Below are 21,932 nucleotides of genomic sequence, written 5' to 3'. Positions count from 1 at the left end.
CTCTTCCCATAAAAGGAATCCACAAAGGTATCTAGCTAGAAAGCTGAGTAACTCTAAGATAAACTATTCACAAGACTGTATAAATATCTGCATATTTTTAATTTATAATACAGAAACAGTTCTTGAATAAGACAAGAACACATTTTACTTCCTTTTTCCTCTATTTGCTTGCTGAAGGATCCAGAAGATATTGCTGAAGCCAGTCAAAAAATCCACATGCATGCCATAGTTATTCCTACAGCTCATGCATTCAGTAGTTTGTTTTAAGGCAATAAGTCATAAGTAATCCAGCAATAAAAAACTTCCTGAAAGCCAGAAAAAGGACTGGCAATCCAGGAATACACTTTCCTTTGTTATGGAAATAAATTCCTAGTATATAAGATATTCCTCACAGACACATCCCAATATTCAAGAGTTTTAAAAAGAGTTTTATAAAATGAGAAATACTCCAGTGTCATGGAAAAGTAAAAATCACTAACCAGTTTGTTTTCTGGTTGCTGAATGAATTCTTTCAATTGCTTTACAGTAGCCAGTCTTCGGTCTCTGTCGTCTTCCCGAGTAATCCTCCGAAGAAGATTTGACAGTCGAGACTCGTCAGAATAAGACAACGATCGCTCTGGAAAAAAAAAAGGCAATTATTTCTTCTCTAAGGCATTTGATCAATAATATCTGTATTGTCTGAAATGTGTATTTGTGAACTTAGTAAGTCGTGACAGTAATTTGAGAAAAAAGTAAAGAAATACTGATTTGTTTTAAAGCTAATATGAGGAAAATTAAATGTAAAATCTAATTTAGCTATCAAAATATTTCATTTCTTCCAGTGGACAGCCCAGCACCTGGATAGAACTCATTCAGAATTAAGCAGAACTGTTTTACTTCTACACAAAAGCCTGGATTTAGTTCCCTTCTACATAAATGGAACTGGGAAAAAAAAAGGTGTGGTATGGTTAAATCAGACTTCTGGCAATATATAAACAAAAACAATTCAACAAACAATATTTAAAGAAAACCTTGTGGAAATAACATGCTGTTTCTTCAAGCAAAGAACCAGATTTAAGGTCAAGCAACTCCCAAGAAAAAAGATTTTCTCTATCATTTTGGCACAAAAGAAAGATTATGAGTCGTCCTCTGATAGCTGGCAGGGCTCTGCTTTGAAAAGGAAAACAGGTCTACTCTTCCTTTATTGAGGAAGAAAATATACAGCGTGCAGGGGTGCTGTGGCCATTGATTTAAGTGGATCATAATACAGGAGAACTAGCATCTTCCTAAGAAAACATTTAATTTAAGTTGACCAATAACACTATTGATACTAGTGAAGGTCACAACTCAGTTTACCTGATTTAGGTACCAATTACAATGAATTCATGTGAACTATCCATTTCTCTCATTTGCAAAAAGGAAATGAAGTTTCTTTTGAAAAGTTTAACATTAGATGTTTCATAGTGATTAAAATTAGAGTATTCACAGAACATGATGAGGTTTTCTTAGTCACCATGACTCTTATGAGAACACCCAAGACAACTACGGACAGCTTTTTTCTCTGGTATGTAACACATCGGTCACCTGATGGGAGCAGCCATAAAGGCAACGTGGTTATAATGGGAAAGTTATAATGGAAAAATACTGACAGAAGATGATGGCTGCCAGCCTGGGAACTGCTAGCCTGAGAACCTGGCCTGGGAACCTGGAGCATCCTTGAAGGGCAGCTGGGTACCCAAGAACCTGAAGCATCCTGAGATACCCTCAATAAGCACAAAACCAAGAAACCACTACAATAAAACTTATTGACTGGGAAGGTGAAAAATAGACTGTAATGGTGGAAAACATCCTGGGAAAGCAGGAATCAGCAACTGCTATTGGCTGCTCCTGCTGGAAATACAGACTGTAAAAGCAAAGATTGGTCTGAGAAAACAGACAACAGCATCATCTATTGGCTGTTCCAGGTGAAAAACAGTAGTTAGTAAGCACTACTGGTGGCTCCAGGTGGTTGTACCCTACATTGTCTTATGTCTCTAACAATACAACAACAACAACTACTCACTTTCTACCCAAAATGTAGCTTCCCTCCAAGAGCTCCCCCTGCGAAGACTTCACTACGCAAGATCCCTTGGTCAGACCAGGACCTCACTGGGGACACCTGACTGACTCCAGGCTCATGATGCAGATCATTTCTGAAGTGAGACTTTGTCTGTCATCAATTGGTCCCACTCCTCGGAAAGTTTGGTGAGTGCTGTACCAGTAACACTTTGAATAATATAGTTGTATATATAAGTAATCAATCATAAGTATATACTTGCTTTACTAGTAGTAATTTGTAGTAACTTGTAATAAAGAAATTTAACAAAACCCTTTGTGTCCTTATGTATTACAGAATCCTGCCACATCCCACAGGCCAGTAACTCTTACAGGTCATGACATCATCTACAGGAGAGCACGTCTTCTATGTCATCATCATGAAGAATATTCTCAACCTTATTTTCGCATCTTTATTTTTTGAATTTTAAAAGAGTATGAATAAAATAGGCTTTGATAGTCGGTTTCTTCCCAGGCATCAGTTTAAGCAATTAATTTTGAAGACACCTGACATTCTGAAGGATTAGGCAGGCTTAGCAAACTCTAAAATAGCAATAAGAGTCTGGAGGATCAAATCTACATTTTGTTCCTAGCTAGAACTACTCAAGACATGTTGAGATGTTATCTGACAGGCATGAAGAGCACTTCTTTTAAGATGTTACTGATTTTACAGGAGACTAGGCATACATATCCATTTAGAAAGTATTAAGTTTCTTTTCCTTTACTTCATCTGGAAGCCACAGTCTTCAGTAGTGGACAAAAAGCCACATGTGTGGTGAGCAGGAATCATGATCAACAAAGACACCTTCTGAAGCAGTATTTGAGGTCTTCCTGAATGTTGGTGCCAGTCTAGTAACTACAGTCACTGCGAGATGACTACTTGCATCTGAAGATCTCCTTGTATTTCCGCCCAGAGTTGAGCTAGCTGCTATAGTCCAAGGCTTGCTTGCCAATGGTAAATACACAGACAAACTTCAGAAAGATGGACCTAGCACAGTTACCCACCCAGAAATTGGCTCAGCCCTGGAGGAGAAAGAAAAGGACTAACAGGAAGGATGCAGCTTGCTCAGGTGTGTACCATGTCTATAATTTTCTTTAAACCTGGGCAGTAGCAGAAAGTCACCAAATCAGGGAAAAAAAATAATTTTTTCAAAGTTCAAATGGAATAGTTCAGAAATAAAACATATGCAAACAAGAATGAAAATTCTTCCAAAGCTTTGTTACAATGGAAATCAACACAGACTATGGTACACAAAATAAAAAGTGCAACTGCTATTCATGAATAATTCCACTTAAACTTCTGCTTGGAAAGTACTGGGTTCTACATTACTGAATGTATCCTGAAAGCTTAGGCTGAACCAAACCTACACACACTTGTTTCACTGTTAGACTGTCTACATATGAAGCCTCTCAAAACAGAAATTTGGATCTGTCCTTGAATAATTCAATCCACTGGCGACCCCATAACACAGTCCTTTCCAAGACAACAGATATGCCTCATGAGAAAGATAAGCCTATTTTACAATATTCTTCCAGCTGCCCTCTACCAACACTAAACCTGGACCAGGAACATACAGTACACATCACTTCACTTCTGTCTCCCAGTTTGCACTGATTTCTGCCACTCAGCAAGCACAAGGGAAGTTGCACCAGCATAGCTGGGTTAGGTCACTAGATACTGCTCTTGAAGGGCAAACTAGGATATAGTGGTTTGGAAAACACTGAAAATTATTTTTACTAAACTTTTTATATTCTAGATCTTTGCAAGGTCCCTAAAAAAGCATCCTGTCCCCTCCCACCCCAGCCCCAACAATGATGACTGACTCTTCAGTGTTAGAAGAGAAGTCAACAGTAAGTACAAGACTTGAATTAATTAAATCCACAACTGCAACTTTTTAGTGTTGTCTTCTCTGTGTTTATCTTTTTGTTTGTAATCTCTTCATGGAAAACTTATTTATTTTGAAATATGGTTGTGATGTTCTACATTTAAAAAATCCTAAAAACGGAACTGTGTAAACAAAGCTACCACCATGAAGGTTACTGGTATGAGATACACATTTAACCACTGCTAGTACAAGACATACTGTTCAAAACTCTCTATTAAAGGCAGCTTTTTATTCAGTTAATATCTGATGAACATTGGCATTACCCCCTAAGGTTAGCTGTCTCTTGGGCCATAATGATAATCTAAAAATAAATTTAAAAAAATAAACTAACCAAGACCACAACTGAAACTATACTAATCAAAGCACTAGTTAATGAACACCCATATGACTTCAACTTTGTGAAAAATCAGCAAGGTCTCAGCCACATGCTAACTCACAGAAGACAACTACAGTTCCTAACATTTTAAGGATTAGAAGAAGTGCTTCTGTACCTAGGGGAACCGTGAATTTTCTGCTAGTACTAATAGTAAATTCATGCACAAGCCCACTAGCAGAAGTATTATTTACACAGCATTCTCTTAGACAATTCTCTATTTCCTCTACATGGACATAATTTAAGACACTAAAAGGACTAAATTTTTTTATCAAGACACCAGAATGGGATTATAAATTCTGAGTTTAACCCATTCCAAAGACCAGGCTTTTGCAACAGTCACATCACCACTTGCACCTCAGTTTTCCCACCCGCAAAGTACACTGAACACTCTTCTTTCACCTTTTGTCTCCTCTGAAATACATATCCCTGAGGAGAAACACTGTGTCCTTATGTTTATAATGTGTCCGGCATAAAGCAGTCAGTTTTTGTCAGTGGCACAACTACCACTTATACTAAATGATGCAATAACTGACAGTGCTTAGTCATAACAAAGTTTCTATTTTCATTCAAAAGTCCTTGGAATAACTTTCTTCTATTTTTAAAAATATACAATTGAAACCCCAGTAGCGGGAAGAGCAAAGCCCTCTTTCTCAAAAATGTGTGCCCAGCATTCTTGCACCCTCTTGCAACTCCAGATTTCCTCTTGCTGCATCTCCCAAGACCCTGCCCACAGTCTTATGATGCTTCCAGCTCCTCCCTGACCTCTAATCCTCAGCTGAGCAAGAGGGAGCTGGTTCAGGAGTACATATCTACTGACTAATCAGCTGGTATGATGTGATGACTAGTTGACCTGCAGGCCAGTCAGAACAGATAACGGTTGAGCTCACTGTTGCATGTTCTCCCGCACTTGGGACTCGTTAATTAACAACTTTTTACTCAGGCATCAATTTTCAACATATGTGAGAGCAAATTCTCTTTCCTGGAACCCTTGATCTCTTTGCCAAATTTCGCTAACCTGAATAAAGGCTCAAGGTATTTAAAGGAAATCAAAAGATTGAGAGCATAAGCCACACGGTCCAGAAATCTGCCCAACCTGTGGAGCAAGTCTCAATGCAGAGAACAGTAAATACAAGATGACAGTTTCCATCAACATCATCTAATCATATATCACAAAAAATAAAAACCATATAGATTGCCTAATTGTAGTGAACTTTTCATATTCTGAACACAAAAGAGGCTGCCAAAAGAGATCCTCTTTTCCTGAAAAATCTGTGGTATCCTTACCCTGTGATTTCCTCATGTCTTTTGTGGCTAAAGCACGATTCCCATGCGGAACACTGGTAAAATCAGGATTGGTCACATTGTTAACTCTCAGCTCTTGCCCCAACGACTTCCGACCATAAGTATTTTCCCCAGATCCTCCATTGACACTGTAGCCACCTGTGGAAAAACCAGCATGAGATTAAATCAGGCTATCAGACCATATATTTAGTAGGTTAGTATGTTATGAGTTATTCAATTCATATGCAAATTAGCAGCCCTATCCTCTACCACCTTTAGCTTCTTTTTTTACTTTCACATGCAAAAAAAATTGTTAGACCCTTCAAGTTTTCACGTATTCAGAACCTAATTGGTCTTTTTTTGAAGCATATGAAAAAGCCCTCTATTGCAATGAAATTTAACATAGATTTTGCTGCGTTTGGCGGTTTCTTATTATTACTTTTAACCCTGTATTTTACAAGGCCCTTCACATCAAACTGCTAGTACACATGCCTAGATACATTCACTTACTGGCTCCTTGATTATGCACACCAATTTTCCACTCTGTTTTTGTTATAAATCCACCAGACTCGGTAAAATGACAAAAAAAGCAGAAAGCTTTTAAAAAGCCACAGATTATTTATATGTACAGATTGAACAACTCTCCCTAAATATACAACATTCATTTTCACACACCAATACTGACACTATCTTAAATTAATTATTATCTTAATATAATAAAATATCTTAAATTAAAATCAATCCTACATTCTCCCACTTGAGATACATATGGTACCTCTTTCGTAACAATATAAAACAGAAATGAAAGTGTCATTGAGTAATTAAATTCTTTTTATTCTTAGATCCACAAGAATTTACGTATGAATATGTTGAAACCAAAGATTTCTTCCAGTCTGCTACACCATTTTGATGGACAGGTTCTTCCTCTGTAGTACTGTGGAGAAGTTAAACTGTTCCCTGAGCATGCCCAATACTTCACTCAACGTATTGGAGCTCACTTTCAAGGCAGCTTTCTACAGTTCCTTCTGTGCCGGAGACAGGGAACAATCAACTAATGAAATTAAACCCAGAACAGCAAAAAATACACATGACTTCTTTCAGAAAAAGTATTTCCACAATTCCACCTGCATCAGTGTATAAAAAACCCTGGGGAAAAAAGAGGTTGCTCTCCATAAAAAGAGGCAGCCTACCGAGACTACAGCACAGATAAAATAATTTGAAACATCAAGGTGAATCTGGACCTTAGCTGTGAGAATTGTCATCTTGAAGGCAAGGCTTTTGATAACACAGAAGCTATAAACTACCAATAGAAGTCTGTATTTCTATACACACAGGACTATGCTACCATTACAGAAAATCCTGTGCAAAGTCTCAGTTGTAATTAGTTAATTACAATTACAGTAAAGATAATTTGTGTATATTTGGATTTACAACATTAAACTCAATTTTTAAACATAAACTAACCTGTATGCGACCTTAACCTTATTTAGTCATAACAAATCAACACTCTCCTATGAAGTAAATTACTTCTAACAGCAATATTTATATTAATGACTGAACAGAAGTGTATCACTAAAATTCAAAGCAACAAAGAACTTAGTTTAACTGAAGAGGTCAGCTAATCATGTATTCAGACCACAAACATCAGCTACCCAAAACAGACATACTACCACATACTCAAAGTTATTTCATACATTCCCTCTAGCACACAAAATATCCCAGCTTTTTCAGTTGTCTGCAAAGGCATGTAGTATTTGCTACAGCACATTTGACATTATGTTAAATGAATTAAACACAGACCTATATTCTCCCACTTGACATACAGATGGTACATCTTTGGTAACAATATGAAACAAACTGTCATTTACAGTAATTAAAAAACAGCAGGGCAATCAGCTTTTTCAGTAACAAGGTTGTAAATATTACATTATAACTCTCTTCAGTTATCTCCTGGTCCACAATTTTTTAAAAAATTCTAATATTTAATAAGCCTATTAATTTCCCTTCAAATGTTAAATCTGAGGCCAAATAATATCAGCTATGTCATTGTTATTAATTTTAGCGTAAATATGCAGATAGCATGATATATGAGTACTACTGCAGTATCTTGTTAACAGTAAGGACTCTGAGCACATCATAGTTACAAATCAAAAGGGAAGAAAGTGTTGCAGGAGAGGAGAACATCTCATCTGTAAGTAAAAACCGGAGTGCCTTCTATTTAGTTTTGAAAACTATCTTCCAACTCTCCTGTCTTGTTTTATAAAGTAAAGGACAGGAGACAAAAGGGAGAGATCCAATTGCCATCTTCCACTAGTTAATGTGAAGGGTTATTTAAAAAACAAACAAAAAAACCCACCACAAACCAGCCAGACTAATCTTACAGCTGCAGAGCAAAAGGACAGTAGTCAACAGTCATAACTTGCAGCAAGCAAAATTCAAACTGGATATGGGAAAACAATTTTTTACTAGGAGAGTGATAAAGCACTAAACAGGCTGCTAAGGGAAGCTGCAGAACCTCCCATCCTTGGGGGTTTTTGAACCTGAACAACTTCCAAAAATTATCAAGTTAGAAGTCATTTTTATTACCAAAATCAGAAACCGGGGGAGGGGGATGGGTGGGAGTGGTGGTGTGTCTGTGTGGAATCTCTTCTCAAGGATTCTAGGTACTTATGACATATGGTTATCCTGGATAGAAAAGCTAGAAGTTCTTAAAATGAAAATGCCATGTGGGCAGCCTCCAACACACTAACTGAAAAATCTTAGTAAACAGAGAAACTATTCTGAATCTGTAAGCTTACAAATTTCTCCAAAAATAAAAATGAACTAGAGATACTTGGAATTTGGTTTTATAGTACAGAATATCCTAATCATCTCTTTCCAAGTCATACCTGAACAAAATAGCATACTTAAAGTGCTGAGCTAGCAGAGACATGCCCTGTAAGATACAGTACTTGAAGGAGAGGTAGGTACATTTTTCTTTTCAAATGGCACTTCTCAGCAACTTCACAAACTACCTTAATTTGTCCAAAACTTACTGTTTCACTATACTGACAGTATGTTCTTTAAATACTAGCACACTTCAAAGCGTAAGAATAACCTACCATGCCAGACTGTTGAACTCTCCGTCTTAGCAGACACACTGACAAATATACTTACTTTCTAAGCGGTTAATTTATCTGTTAAAATTAAGCAAATCTTAAGGTTCTCAAGGTATGCAGATAAACAAATACCTACTTCATGCTCCTGCCTCCTACTAACAGTAGCTACTACTTATAAAAAAAATAAATTTGCATCAGAACACCCAGCTGTAACCTCTCCTAAGATGTAGCAGTACTTTACAGATAGTTACAAGGCAGAGAAGTAGGGGGACTGCAAATGCTTTTTAGGTTCATGAACAAAAACTCCCACACTAATATTCCTGTGAGATTTTTTTTGAGTCTGGCCTGCCTGAAGAAAATTTACGTAGCCTAAAAAGTGATTCTGCATTAAAGAACCCTCCTATTTGATACATTTATTTGGAGATTAAAAAAAAAGAAATCAGAACACAGATTTCTTTTTCATAAATATGTAAAAAATTATTCTGAATTTTTAGCTATTTTCTAGAGAAAGCATTTCCATTCTCAAAAAAAACAAAAAAATTTGTATAATCCATACATCACACAATTTATATGAAGTCAGGCTGAGGCACACAGAAGTACAAATTCTCATTAATCACAAAATATAGATTTGGTTCCCAGAGATTCCAGTTCGCTTCAGTAGGTAATACACCAGATTAGTAGCCCATTTAATCAGGCAGTCAATTTTCAATACCAAAAGCATTAGACAATATTCAGGAAGAAATTACAACTTGCAGACCAGACACATCCAGAATACTATTCTTTAGGAAAAAGCGCTTACTCTGTTAATGCATTAAGTCTTCTCTCACATTCTTCTCCTAATGTAAGTGCATATTTTTCTCACTATTCATACTAACCACAAAGTTTCTTTGATCCCTGATAAATCTCTCAACACAGTGATACTGGGGTAATATCAGTTCACTGCCTTTTTTTTAAATCTCCACCATTTAGAGTTTACTGCCTTTGAATGTCCCCTCACAATTTATACATGAAACAGCGATCTGTATACCTTTTTCTTCATTCTGTATGTCAGTGTGGAGTCTGATATCATCATGTCTTTGTCGAGACACCACAGCTGAATTTGAGGGTTGTAATCCATAGGAGGCAGAACTGCCCCGATCTCTGGATGAGGAGTATTTTAAATTGTCCTGGTCAGCTGATGCACTGTCAGTTCTATAAAGAGAAAAATAATTTTTTATGTAGGGGTATAATAGGAGTGGGATTCACATTCACTTATAAATGCAACATATTTAAATGACAATCCCAAATGTATTTTCCTGTGTCAAGAAAAGCTATGTGTCTAATCTGCTTCTTAAAAAGTGACCTTAAATTCACACTGGGATTAGAATTGACTAATCATTACAGCAACATGCAAAGGAAATGCATTCGAGTGTGCCAGTGCCTTTTCTCAGGACATTCTCAAGTCTCTTTTCAGTTGGATGCCTATATGAGGAAAAATTACTTCCGGGAAGTGAAAAATAGAATACAACTAGGTATATACCACAGCTAGGCAATGCAGTGTCCACCATTTGTCAGAATCACTACTAATCCACACGTGAATATTTACATAATACACTACAGGCCTTATTGAGCAATGTAAAACCACTTATTAGATGGAGGTGTTACTAGTACGTAACTGATAATCAATATACAAATCACATATTAAGTTTTTGCAAAACAAAAATTGCAAAACAAGAAAACAGGCTTTACTGTGGAAAAACTGGAACATAAATTAAGAGCTGTTATCCCTTAGAGTAAACGTGGCAGATAAAGTGAGTTAAAAATCTGCGTTAAGTTTAAACCACTCTCATATCGCAAAACTGATTTATAGCCCAGAATAAACTTTTTCCTTAAAAGTTGAAAATTATGAAACCAGCTTTTCTCACTGGAAATACTAAGTTATTTCATTTTTAAAAATTCAGTAACTTTAATACACTAAACTTGTGCGCATGAGACTTCAGAACCTAAATTCAACCAATCACTTGAAACTCATTCTTGCAACCAATACTGGAGGTTTTGCAATAAGACCAGTAAAACAATGCCCATCCAAAACAAAAAATCAGCAGAATTTTGTCCAACTCAAGTATATTTGGCGTAACACTATTCAAATTATTTACAGAGAGCTTTTCCTAAGCAAACTCTAAAGATCTACTGCTTTTATTTTAAGGTTTTGATAGTTCATTTGACTATTTAACAAAAAGCAGGACCAATCAATCTTTTTCATTCCTGTAAATTAACCACAATTTCTGTAAGGACAAACACAACACGTTCTTGATGAAAAGTCTTTCATTTTTAGTTTTTAGGAGAACATTGTGATTAGAACTGGTAGGCAGATTCAGGGAAGAGGAATTCAATACATCAAGGCCAAAAGGGAAAAACACAGCTGAGATTTTTGAAAAGCAGTTATTTAAGCTGCCCTGAAGGCTTGCTATTTTCAAACATAGCTCATCCTCAGTACAACTGGAAGAGTAATACCATGAAGGTTGATACTTGCAAAAACAACCGGAATTAAAGAACACCCGCACACACACATTTTAGTCTCTTGAGAATATTAAAAGACAACATACTATCAAGTTGGAACAGGGTTCAAAAGAAGATTATGCTTTTGCCCTGTTCTCGTGGTGAAAGGTTGACACTACGTTTGCTTGGCAGGTATTGTTCCCTTTTGCTCTAAGCAATTTATCTTTAGATACACTCTTCTCATTCAGTATTCACTATGACATCACACCTACTGTTTTGTTGAGCACTTGCTTGGACTATTTCATAAAACAGGCTATGCTACTCATGAGGCAAAGCCTTAGTAAAAGTCCTGGCTCATGACAGTCAACTAGGACTGAAGAAATACTTATACAGTTGGACCTTCATCATTCACCTAAGTTATGTGGAACAGCAACAAACTTCTGCACTGTCCCTTCAAATGGTATGAACTTTAAGTGTGGCTATACCACGTGCAAGTTTTCCAGTCAGCTAGAGAGCCCCCAGATTTTCTCCCTGCCCTAAAACCTTGGGAGACTTCCAGCTCATTTTGAGCAGAGTTTATTATGGAGGATTCAAATTATTTTAGCCTTTCAATGAAACAGACTAGTAATTTTCAATTAGTAAATTGAAAGTACTGATGGGTTCTTAATAGAGTACCTCCCCAAACATTGGGGGTTTTTAAGGCAACGAGCCGTAGACTGTATCATCTCCAACCATCAAGCATTACGTCTGACATTCTTAAGTCTGATGGCAAGCTGATTAAGTGTACAATTTTTAAGACTGTTCTGTGTATCCCAGACAACTGAAGGACGACACATGTTCTCAGCTAACTTCACTTCCTGCAGTACAGGTTTGAATATTTTGTAAAATTTTCCATTGTGGTAAAATACATAAGCCTATTGTTTCCCTGGGAAAAACCACACACTCGCTTCATTCTGTGTTTGGGAACAGCTTTCTGCAAGCTGACCTGTTCATATACTTTATTACCCAACTAAAAGGTAAGCACAATTCTATTAAAAATATTTATTTGTTCTCTTATGTATCAGTTTAAGAGACAATAGTTCCCACTGAAAACATTGCTCCCACTACAATAAACATGTAGGTTAGATATCCAGCAATTTCTGCCCTTTCTTTATCAGGCAGAAAAAAACCACTTCATAGAAAGATACTGTTTCCAGAGAAACAGGTTCTCTGACCCAACTGGATGCCTTGGACCGAATTGCTTTGAAGGAGGATTTTGAACTGGAAGAAGCTTGCAGTAAAATTCACACCAGAAGCATAGCCCACCATCTCATGGGCCTGTGGATTCCTAGCTGTCCAGTGATGCACACCATTTCTCAGGTAGGAAGTGAATTTAAGAACTGTACTGTAGGCTTCTGCATCAGCACTCTGGGAGTTTGTGGCGTGGGCCCATTGAGACCTCAGGATGTGACCCCAGTACCTGTCACCTGCGCCTGTGCTCCCTTACCAAGGAACCCAGACACCTGCATGATGCAGGACACTGCTGTGCAAACTCACAGCAAAACACAGCCTGTCTGCACAGGAAGAGACATGTGCTTTTCAAATCTGCTTGTGAAAAACACCATTTTTCATGTCAGTAACACATTCATGACTTTCACAGACAACCACTTAGAACTCAAAACACAGCCACTCTACAGACAGGTACATGCCAAAGTCTTAAAACTAGTTACTTTTTCCACTTCCCTCCAGCCCTTTAAGATAGACTGCAGCCATTCCACCAGGCAATGGGAAGAACTGTACTCCCAGCTACCTCAACTCATGCCCACATTCCAGGAGGGCACTTTTCCTGTTCACATGGCAGTATCTTCACTTTAATTATATTGTGCCAAGCAGATGGTAGGTTACGTGGCAGACATAATGCTTAGCATCATCTTTCAAAAGAAGTCCATGTAACAACAAATTTATCAGTTACATACATTGACACTGTCACAGAGCTGAACAAACATTGTATACTAATAAAAACGCAATGTACAATGTTAGCAACAGATAAGCAGAGTACAAATACAAATTTGATATTAGACAAAGTTGGAATGGGAAATTGCAAGGATTACATGACTGATTACCTTACACTGTGGCTTCAAAAGCGTATTTGCCACCTCGTGAGACACTACTCTTATTTCCACCTGAAACACTCAATGATGGAGACTAAGCAAAGTACTTCACCAGCTCACATGACAGTTTTCATCTGTGCCTTGTTCTGGGTGGAAGGCTGCCTGATTACCACTAACACCAGCACCAGTTTCCTGCATACACTGTTTTAGCAATATCATTTATACAGAAGAGATTGCATTTAGTTTTCTGCAGGGTGTTTTTTTAACCTGCCTTTATCCATCAGAAAACAGTTCACCCACCTAAACAAGCAGAAACAGACACTAGTTCTCTCTTTAAAAGAAAGAAAAAGCTGATTTTTTTTCCCAGGGACATAGAAAAGGAAAGTTGGACTTTTCCAAAAGTAAGTGTATATCTCATTCCATCAAAAGTATCAGCATGATTTGACTAGCCAATTTGTACAACTGAATAAAGCATGGCTGAGAACAACTGGCTTTTAAAAAAGAAAAATCTTTTCATCTAGAAAAAGGAAAAAGAGACCAAAAATATATCATGTTTCTTTAATTATATGGAAGCCTTAAGAATTTTTGCCCAAGAAACCTGTTACAATCTGGTGTATACTGTTCATTATCTGTAGCTCTTTCAGAATGACCCTGCCATATGGACATTATTTTGAGACAAAAAAAACCACTTAATTATTCCATTTGATTTTATTTCCAAGTACAGGATCTACACGGAGGATTTATTCTGAGACAACTCTACTGTATGGGTTGTATTATTGTTCAAGTCAGTCAATTTTACTTGCTTATCTGCTCTATTTGCCAAGATTATTTGCTATAATGCAGACAAATTCTTCATTACTTAAAGTCTTTATCAAAAAAAACATTTTAAAAACTTAGAGTCACTGTATCCACTCAAATTAACAGCTTCCCAACAAGTTTCCACCCTTTCTTCCACTGGCATGCAGAGCAATGACAGCCTTCTGCCATGCTCTTTTATCACCACTTGGTCCATTTTGCCAAGCCCAAGCCTGGCTGACCCCACCCCAAAATCTACATTCATTTCTACTCCTGTGTTGAGAGAGCACAACAAGAGTGCGAGTGGCCACATTTTCTACTAGTAAGATAATAACTAATTAACTATTTTCCTACCGCAATTCTGCCATCTCCACTGCTGGACAACTACCTGCAGTCACAGTAGTTTTTCAAATCACTTCTTGATTCTGCATCACTCCCTTCTTACACAGCAGCTCACCAATTTCCTTCTGTCCTGTGACGGACATTAGGAGGGAATGTCAGGGAAATGTACCACATACATGCATGCTGTTCTGATTTTTCAATAGGCATCTTCCAATAGCCACTTCTGGATACTGGGTATTTTGCTAGCTAAATCCTTGGTCTGACCCACTATGGCTATTCTTGTATGGAAGACTACCTGCTCTCCAAGTTCCTTTTGCTTCACACTGACATACTTTCATCATCTTTCACACATCTTTCTCTTCTGTCTTCTCATTAAAAACAAAGGCTTTCGCATTACAAACCTACACTCCCCCTTTTTACAAAAAAAACCTCTTTAATCTCATACCTTCCCAACCTTATCAGCATATTCAACACACTCAGATGTGAGAGGAGATCAAGAATTACTTGTTGACTCTCTTCCCAAGGTGTCCACGGACCTCTTCACAACAGCACCTCACAAGTGATATGGCATCTTGTTCTCTAAGTGCCTTCAACACCACAGACTATTCTTCTCTCTCCCTGCCATGTACATATATATCTCTTTGCACTCTCTCTCAACTATCCCTGAAGAGATGGAGAAGGCTTACCAACTTCCATCTTAACACGACTCTACACCCACTCTGAGGGAATTTCAGCAACATCCTCAAACATCTTTATGTAATCCACTTTCAGGTCTCTCAGTTACAGACCTGTCCAAACTAAGATTTCAGCCTATTTCTAAAAAAAATTTTCTACATACCTTGTTGTACATGCAAACAGAGAAGAAACAGAGTCTGTCTCAACTTTCCTTACATACATCACCCACTATCACCTTGCTTGTCATTCAATGTATTAATCCAGCATTATGAACAGACAATATCCACAACTAGTGCTTGCTTTTTGTGAAGGACATGCCTCTGCCCTTCACAGCCACACAAAAAGCGCTGCTCTAACCACCACCTTCTTAGCCCATTTGCTCTGATGAGTTTCTTTGTTCCCTGCCAATACCCCCTATTCTGTCTCTAATTAAACACAGAGTACTTGTCCTCAGTTATGAAGTGCCAACTAATACTGCTCTCCTGCTTAGGTTATAAGCTACCTGGAATGAGAGCTGTATTTTAAAACTGTCTTGTCTCATCAGGTCCAGACCCATAGGAACCTAGGTGGTTTGGCAGGCACCATGCTAACAGAAATTAGTAATTTGTAACACTGACTTACATTGCATGAGAAGGATACACTTCATTTTCAAGAACGAACTTCAGTATGGAACCTAATAAGACACTTCTGGAACTTTTTTCAGATGAGAGAGATTCTTTTTTGCTTTGCTGTATACTCCCTTGCTAACCTACATTTATGACATGAGAGACAGAGAGGTCCTGTTAATTAGAATCTTTACTTCTTTTTCACACGTTCGCTTAAGAATAAGAAAGCCATGGTGCACCCCACACTCGCTAACCTACTACCCTGCACTCACACTCCTGCTTAGTACCACCACAAGCACATGCAACTTGCTTTGCCACCCAGGGCATTTCCTATCAAGGGGAAGTATGGCCTGTTTCAGTATATAATTAGCCTTCAGCACTCTACTGGACTGACACTGCTCACACGCAAGATCTGCACACTGACATGACTTCAGTTTTTCCCCCAGAAAAAATATTTGGAGAAATACAGTGAGATCTGTCAAACAAAAAGAAAAGAAAAAAGTAGTCAAAGCCTAGAAAGCTATAAATATTAGAAGAAGGGGGAACAAGATCTTATCAAACTTTCTCAGAAACACCTCACCATTCTCCGTCACATACATCCAACATTTATCTAAAAAGTTTTTGTGTTGCTATTAATTTACAGTCTGGTACACCTTAGTACACAAACTAATATGCCTGTATATATTAGGACAACTTCTTCCTCTGTAATACACAACTCTATCAATACACACGCTGTACGAAAGCCAGTCCACATGTATCTGACAGATATGACTGCATTCATGCGGGCACAAAAAAAATCAAGTTCTAATTAAAAATGACTCTCCCTTAAAAAAGGATGTGGGCTTCAACTTTCAATTTCACACTGTTTTCACCTCAAGTCCCAATGTTGATTAGTATTACTAAAAATTGAGAGGCGTGTGGACCTAGTAGTGAGAATCGATCTAGTAATTTTTACTCACACAAAAATGTGTGTTTGAAAACACAATCCATCTGATAATACACCTGTGCATTAGCAGTTCCTTTTTCCCCTTTAGGAACTTGAAGCAACTACAATTACTGCAGTTTTCATTACTTCAGCCACATGCATTCCCTCTTCCACACCCTGCAAGAAAGCATTTACCAGCAACATCACATAAGCTAAACGAAACTAACAGTCAATAGAAAAGAAAGGGGAAGGAAAGAATACGTGGGTATATTTTGTGTTGTAGGGTTTGTCCAAGAGCATATATGAAACAATCAATGAAAAAGAAACACTCATTCCCAGTTTTATATAACAGATCTTCCTTCAACCATGCACGTGAATCACTTTTAAAAATTAGTTAACACCAAAACAAAGACTGATTTAATCTCTGTGTCGTTCTTTAAACTCTTAGTGTAGACTCACAGGTTCTATATCACCAAAACTATCTTTCTGAGATTTAAAAAACTTCAGCATAACATCCAGAGAAAAATATGCTCTGTGTTTGGGACTGTGAGAACATTTCTGGTTCCTGGGCACTCTCACTAGATTAAAAAATAATATTTAAAGGAAAGGATAAAGTTAATTTCTTACAAGTGACAGGATCAGTGAAGACATGTTACCTATTTCTTAGCAGGAGCTCTAATCACACAGTGGGATGGAAAGAGAACTAGGCCCTAGCCACACTATGAAGCTCCCCTAGTCTGCCACGCCTTCTCTCATGCTTTCAGATTTTCATTTCTGCTGTGGCTTTTGGGATAACTATTTTAGCAGCCCAGTTTACAGCAGCTGTACTTGAGAGCTAAGGAGGCACCAAACTACAGCATGAGGAACAGGCCAGAGTCAGACACTGAGGTAACAGTCTAACTTCTTAAACTAGCCCTATCACCAGGCAAAGCATTTCTGCAGCTACACTCTTACTTTCACCCCTAACACAACTGAACATTGCAGACGAAGCTATATTGGAAAAAGTCAGCTTCCTAGCCCCTGTAGACCTATCTTTTTAGGCTAAATTGTGACAAATTAACATATCCAACCAGAAAGCATTTATAGAAGCCATCCACTGCAAAGACACAAGATGTACATCGATTTTCTTCGAGGTGAGAAGGGCAAGAGTTAGGGTCCAGAATTCCAGACTGCAGCCCAGAAATCTGAAGCAAGGTAACAGGTAAGGTGTAAAAGAGAGACCAGACTTCTTAGTTCCTCCCCCTAAAAAATCTAGATGCTATATGAAGATGTTGCCAATGAGGTTTGCAAGTTTTTAAGTGAAGAAAAACCAGTAAGTTATTTGACCAAGTAGTTCAATAACAGAAGAAATTAGAACTTAAATAACCATGTCCCACACACCATTAAGAATTGAATGGCCTCTAGCGTTAGCCCTAGGGGCTGCGCTGCTAGCTGTTCAAGCAAAAGGAAAGCTTCCTTCACAGTAAATACTGACGTTACATCTATGTTTCATAAGATCTACCTTCACGTCCACCCCATTTTCCTAGTCCAAATGACATGTGACTAGCACTACCATCTGTACATACATTCCCAAGTACATGCTACTTTGTTCTTTGCTGGAAAGTTTAAAAGTAGGGTCCCACATTGTGTTAACATTCAAAACCACTAAAAGAGTCCCAAATCTTCCACATTAAAAAAAAATTAAGAAACAGCAAGTTTATTAACAAGTTCTACACAACAATTGGCCAAAGCTGAGCGGCACAGAAAATACACTGGCACCAGATATAAGTAATCAAGACCTGAAACACACTGTCTATGCTTGACTAAAGTAGCCAACAGACTTTGAATTCCACTTACTAAGAAGTACCAGGTATAAACCCACCTTAAAACCTAACACATCGTACAAGCTCTCACCTCAGCCTACTCAAGAGATCAACTATTTTCCCCAGATTAAAAGAAAAAAAAGCTATCCTGTACTATTTTGTTAACCCTCAAAAGACTAAGAGTACTTCTGCAGCCTCTGTTATTCTCTGATTAACTGCCAGCTGAAAACGAGAGTGAAAAAACGCAGGTATGAAGCCGGCCGCAGCCCCCCGCTCCCCGGCAGGCCCCCAGCGCTCCTGCCTTCCAGCCAGGCCTCCCCCAGCGCGCGGCGTGGGCGGCCACTGCCCGCGGACACGCACCAGGGACCGGCCAGGTACGTTACGGCCACCCCGAGCCGCGGAGACCGAGGAAGGAGGGACATCAAGGGGGGAGGGACACCGGGAGAACCGGGGGAGGAAGGAGCCCTCTCACCCGCCAGCTCAGGACCCGGGCCGGGGTCCCACCGAGTCCCGCGCGGTGACAGACCGCCCCCTGTCCCGTCTCCGGCCGCCCGCAGACAGGGATCCGAAATTCCCTCCGTGCCCGGGCACGGCGGCGGCCAGCCCCTTCCCTGACGCCTAGGCCCGGCGGCCGGCCCGCCGCCACCCTCCCCGCGCTAGGCCCGGCGGCTGCCGCCCGCCCGCCCCTAGGCCCAACAGCCAGGAAGTGGCTCCGCCGCCGCTCCGAGCCGCCGCGGCCCGCGCCACCCCGCTCCGCTCCCCCAGGCCCGGCGGCCGGGCCGGGCCGAGCCGCCAGCCGCAGCGCCCCGCTACCCCGGCCCCCGCGCCCCGCAGGCGGCCAGGCCGCGCCCCCTGCCCCAGCCCTGCCCACCTGGGTTGCCAGTCATTCCAGCCCCGCGGGTGGTAGTGCTGCCTGCTGCCGGTGCCGCTCAGCCGAGACCCCGGGGCTCTGCGGCTCATTACCTTGCCCGAGACGGCATGGCCGGCCGGGCAGCGGCGCGGGACAGGGGCGGCGGAGGCGGAGGAGAAGGAGGAAGGAGGGGGAGAGGCGCGGGCGGCGGCTCCTCACTGGCGCTCGGCAGGCAGCTGCTGTCTCACACCGGAGGGAGGGGACGCGGCCGCCGCGGCTGCTCCGGCTACTGCCCGGCCGCGCGGCATGCCGGGATCGCGGACATGGGCCGCCCGCCCCCTCCGCGGGGCACGCCGGGAGGGCGGGGAGCGGGCGGCAGGGGCGGGCCGTCTCCGCCAGCCACGGGATGGGCTTTTCCACCTGCGGGGCGCTGGGGTGTCCCGGGTGCTGCCCGCCCCGCGGGGCCGCGGGCGGTCCCCCTTGTGAGTGGGCGTGGGGGAGCGGGCGGCCGTCGTTGCCACCCCGCCCTAGGGCGGGAGGGCAACGGGGGATCCCACCCCCCGGGTGATGAGAGGAGCCGGCGGTCTCTGGGCTGTCAGGCTCGGCGGCAGCTGGCGGGCGCGCAGCCCCTCAGCTGTGAGGGGAACCTAGGGCCCCTGGGCGTAAGGGCAGCCAGGGGATCCCAGCCTGACCGGCGTGAAGGGATCTGGGGTGTCCCGGGCCCTGAGGGGATCCAGGCGCCCCAGCACTCTGAGGGGACCGGGGTCCCCGGGGCATGAGGGAGGCGGAGGCTCCCAGTCCCCCAAGTGGGAGGGGAACCAGAGGATCCCAGAGATCGGGTCCTGAGTGGAGCCCGGGGCCCTTGAGCTCTGAGAGGTGGCGGGGCTCCCAGGCCCTGAGCAGAGCTGGAGGACCCCTGCCCTGCTCCCATGTCCCTTTGTTAAGAGGCTGCGGATATCCTCCCCCCTTCCCTCTGCAGGGGTCTGTGCTTCCCCAAGCCTTGCTGGAGTGTCTGCGGGGAGATGCGTCCCTCTGAATAGATCAGATCCTCATCCGCACGTTTCTCCCCAATAGGACATGTCACCCATATATGACTGCCAGGGAGGAGTCTGATGTTTGGCAGTGGTCAGCAAAAAGCTGACTAATCCCCCACACTAACTAAACCCCTAAGGTTTCTCCTTCTTCCTCCATTTTTCCTCAGAGCTGCTAAAATGCATTTCAAAAGCAGACTAGCAAAATAGTGTCTTTCTAAGCCCGGATGACTTTTCTATGTAAAACAGTCACCACATTTGCTAGAAGGGCATTTGATGCCCATTGGGGGAAAAGCCTATCTGTAAACAGGAAGGCAGGCAGAGCTGAGGGGAGAAAAAGTGTCTCCTCAGTTTGGGAGATATTCTAAGTACATTTCCCAAAAAAGATATGAAGACTGTCTCAGGCTTATTTTTATTTCTCCTGCAAGACCTAGAAACTTACATTAGCTGATTTGATAAACCCGATTCCTGTCTGCAGCATAATTCCTTAGTTATGAAAAATTATAATAGTTTGGTTAGATACTCAGCAAAGAGAACCAGGTAGATCAAACTGCTTTTTAAATTACAATATCCTAGATTTGAGGCCGCTGAAAGACCCGAGGAGACTTTTAAAATTCCCCTGTGCATAAAATGCCACGGTTCTTTCAGTGACTTAGCTAAGACAGATGGCATACTGTCACCTCCCCTGGATTCTGCTGGGCAGCCATCATCCTGCTGACATGGTCTTGTTGGCTTACAGTCCATAAGCAACGTGTGCAAGACATGTACAGCTTTCAAAATCAATTTCAGGACAAAAAAAAAAAAGAAATTGTATCACAAGGCTTCATTGCAACGTAATGCCATAATGCAATATGATCCAGTGTTCATCAGACTCTTTCAACTGACATGCACTTACGTATCTTCAGCGAACTAGTTTTGCAAAAACCACCAATTCCGTGAGCCATGATAGATCTTTTTTCCCCTTGTTTATAATCAAGAAGGACATCCAGAATTACACAATATGTGGTAAAATTAGTTTTTTATAAATGTAGCAGCAATATTTGCTGCAAATTTGCTCACCCTTTCCAACATAGTCTAGGAGATTCTCTGCCCGTGGTGATGCATCAGGTGATGATCTTTCTTTTTATTTCATGACTGAGTAGCATCCCAAGGGTAACAACTTGATTCACTTGAGAGGCAAAGTAATGCTAGGAATGTATTTTTAACTACCCTTCAAATTAATTTAGCAAGGGGAGGCAAGAAGGAAAGCTTGCATACTATGGCCAACAACTGGCTGCGTATATCAAGAGTTTAAGAACCACTGATTTAGTGTCTGGTAAATTTTGTATCAGAAATCCTGTATTCTAGTGGTGAATTTGCTGCACTCTGTGCAGTCTAATGCAGATCCCTCTTCCGAGTGCAGTTGTCTCCATTTGTGAAATAGATCAGTGATATCTAGCTTTCTAATCTGCCGTTGTATACAGCCTTAAAACTGTAAAATGTTATATAGTTGCCAAATGAAGATATACTTGATCTGTTTCTACAAGATTATGTTGTGAAACTTGAACGGTATTACGGATAATAGTTAAAGTACTCATCAAGATTTGTGAGATAGAGCAATAATTATTTCTATAGCACTTTCTCAG

At 40.7% G+C, this 21,932-nt stretch overlaps 1 protein-coding gene across 3 annotated transcripts in view; it reads right to left on the bottom strand.

The window, feature by feature from the left end:
* The window catches only part of SMG1 (SMG1 nonsense mediated mRNA decay associated PI3K related kinase), a 66,254-nt gene extending 46,660 nt beyond the window's left edge, over positions 1-19,594 (bottom strand). The window contains exons 1-4 of one of the 3 annotated variants that reach the window (XM_064461798.1): positions 19,298-19,594; positions 9,742-9,905; positions 5,620-5,775; positions 480-616 (exon numbers count right to left, since the gene is read on the bottom strand). In XM_064461798.1, coding sequence (XP_064317868.1) covers positions 480-616; positions 5,620-5,775; positions 9,742-9,905; positions 19,298-19,386 — 546 coding nt within the window. In that variant the 5' untranslated portion in view covers positions 19,387-19,594. Of the gene's footprint in view, positions 1-479; positions 617-5,619; positions 5,776-9,741; positions 9,906-14,431; positions 14,461-19,297 lie in introns of those variants that run through there. The other 2 variants (XM_064461799.1, XM_064461800.1) reach the window with 2 other exon arrangements.
* Positions 19,595-21,932: the final 2,338 nt, after the last annotated feature.

This window comes from Phalacrocorax carbo, chromosome 10 (assembly GCF_963921805.1).
Source record: "Phalacrocorax carbo chromosome 10, bPhaCar2.1, whole genome shotgun sequence".
NCBI classification, from domain to species: Eukaryota; Metazoa; Chordata; class Aves; order Suliformes; family Phalacrocoracidae; genus Phalacrocorax; species Phalacrocorax carbo.
Note: the sequence above shows the minus strand (reverse complement) of the source record. Positions and strands in the feature narration are given on the sequence as shown.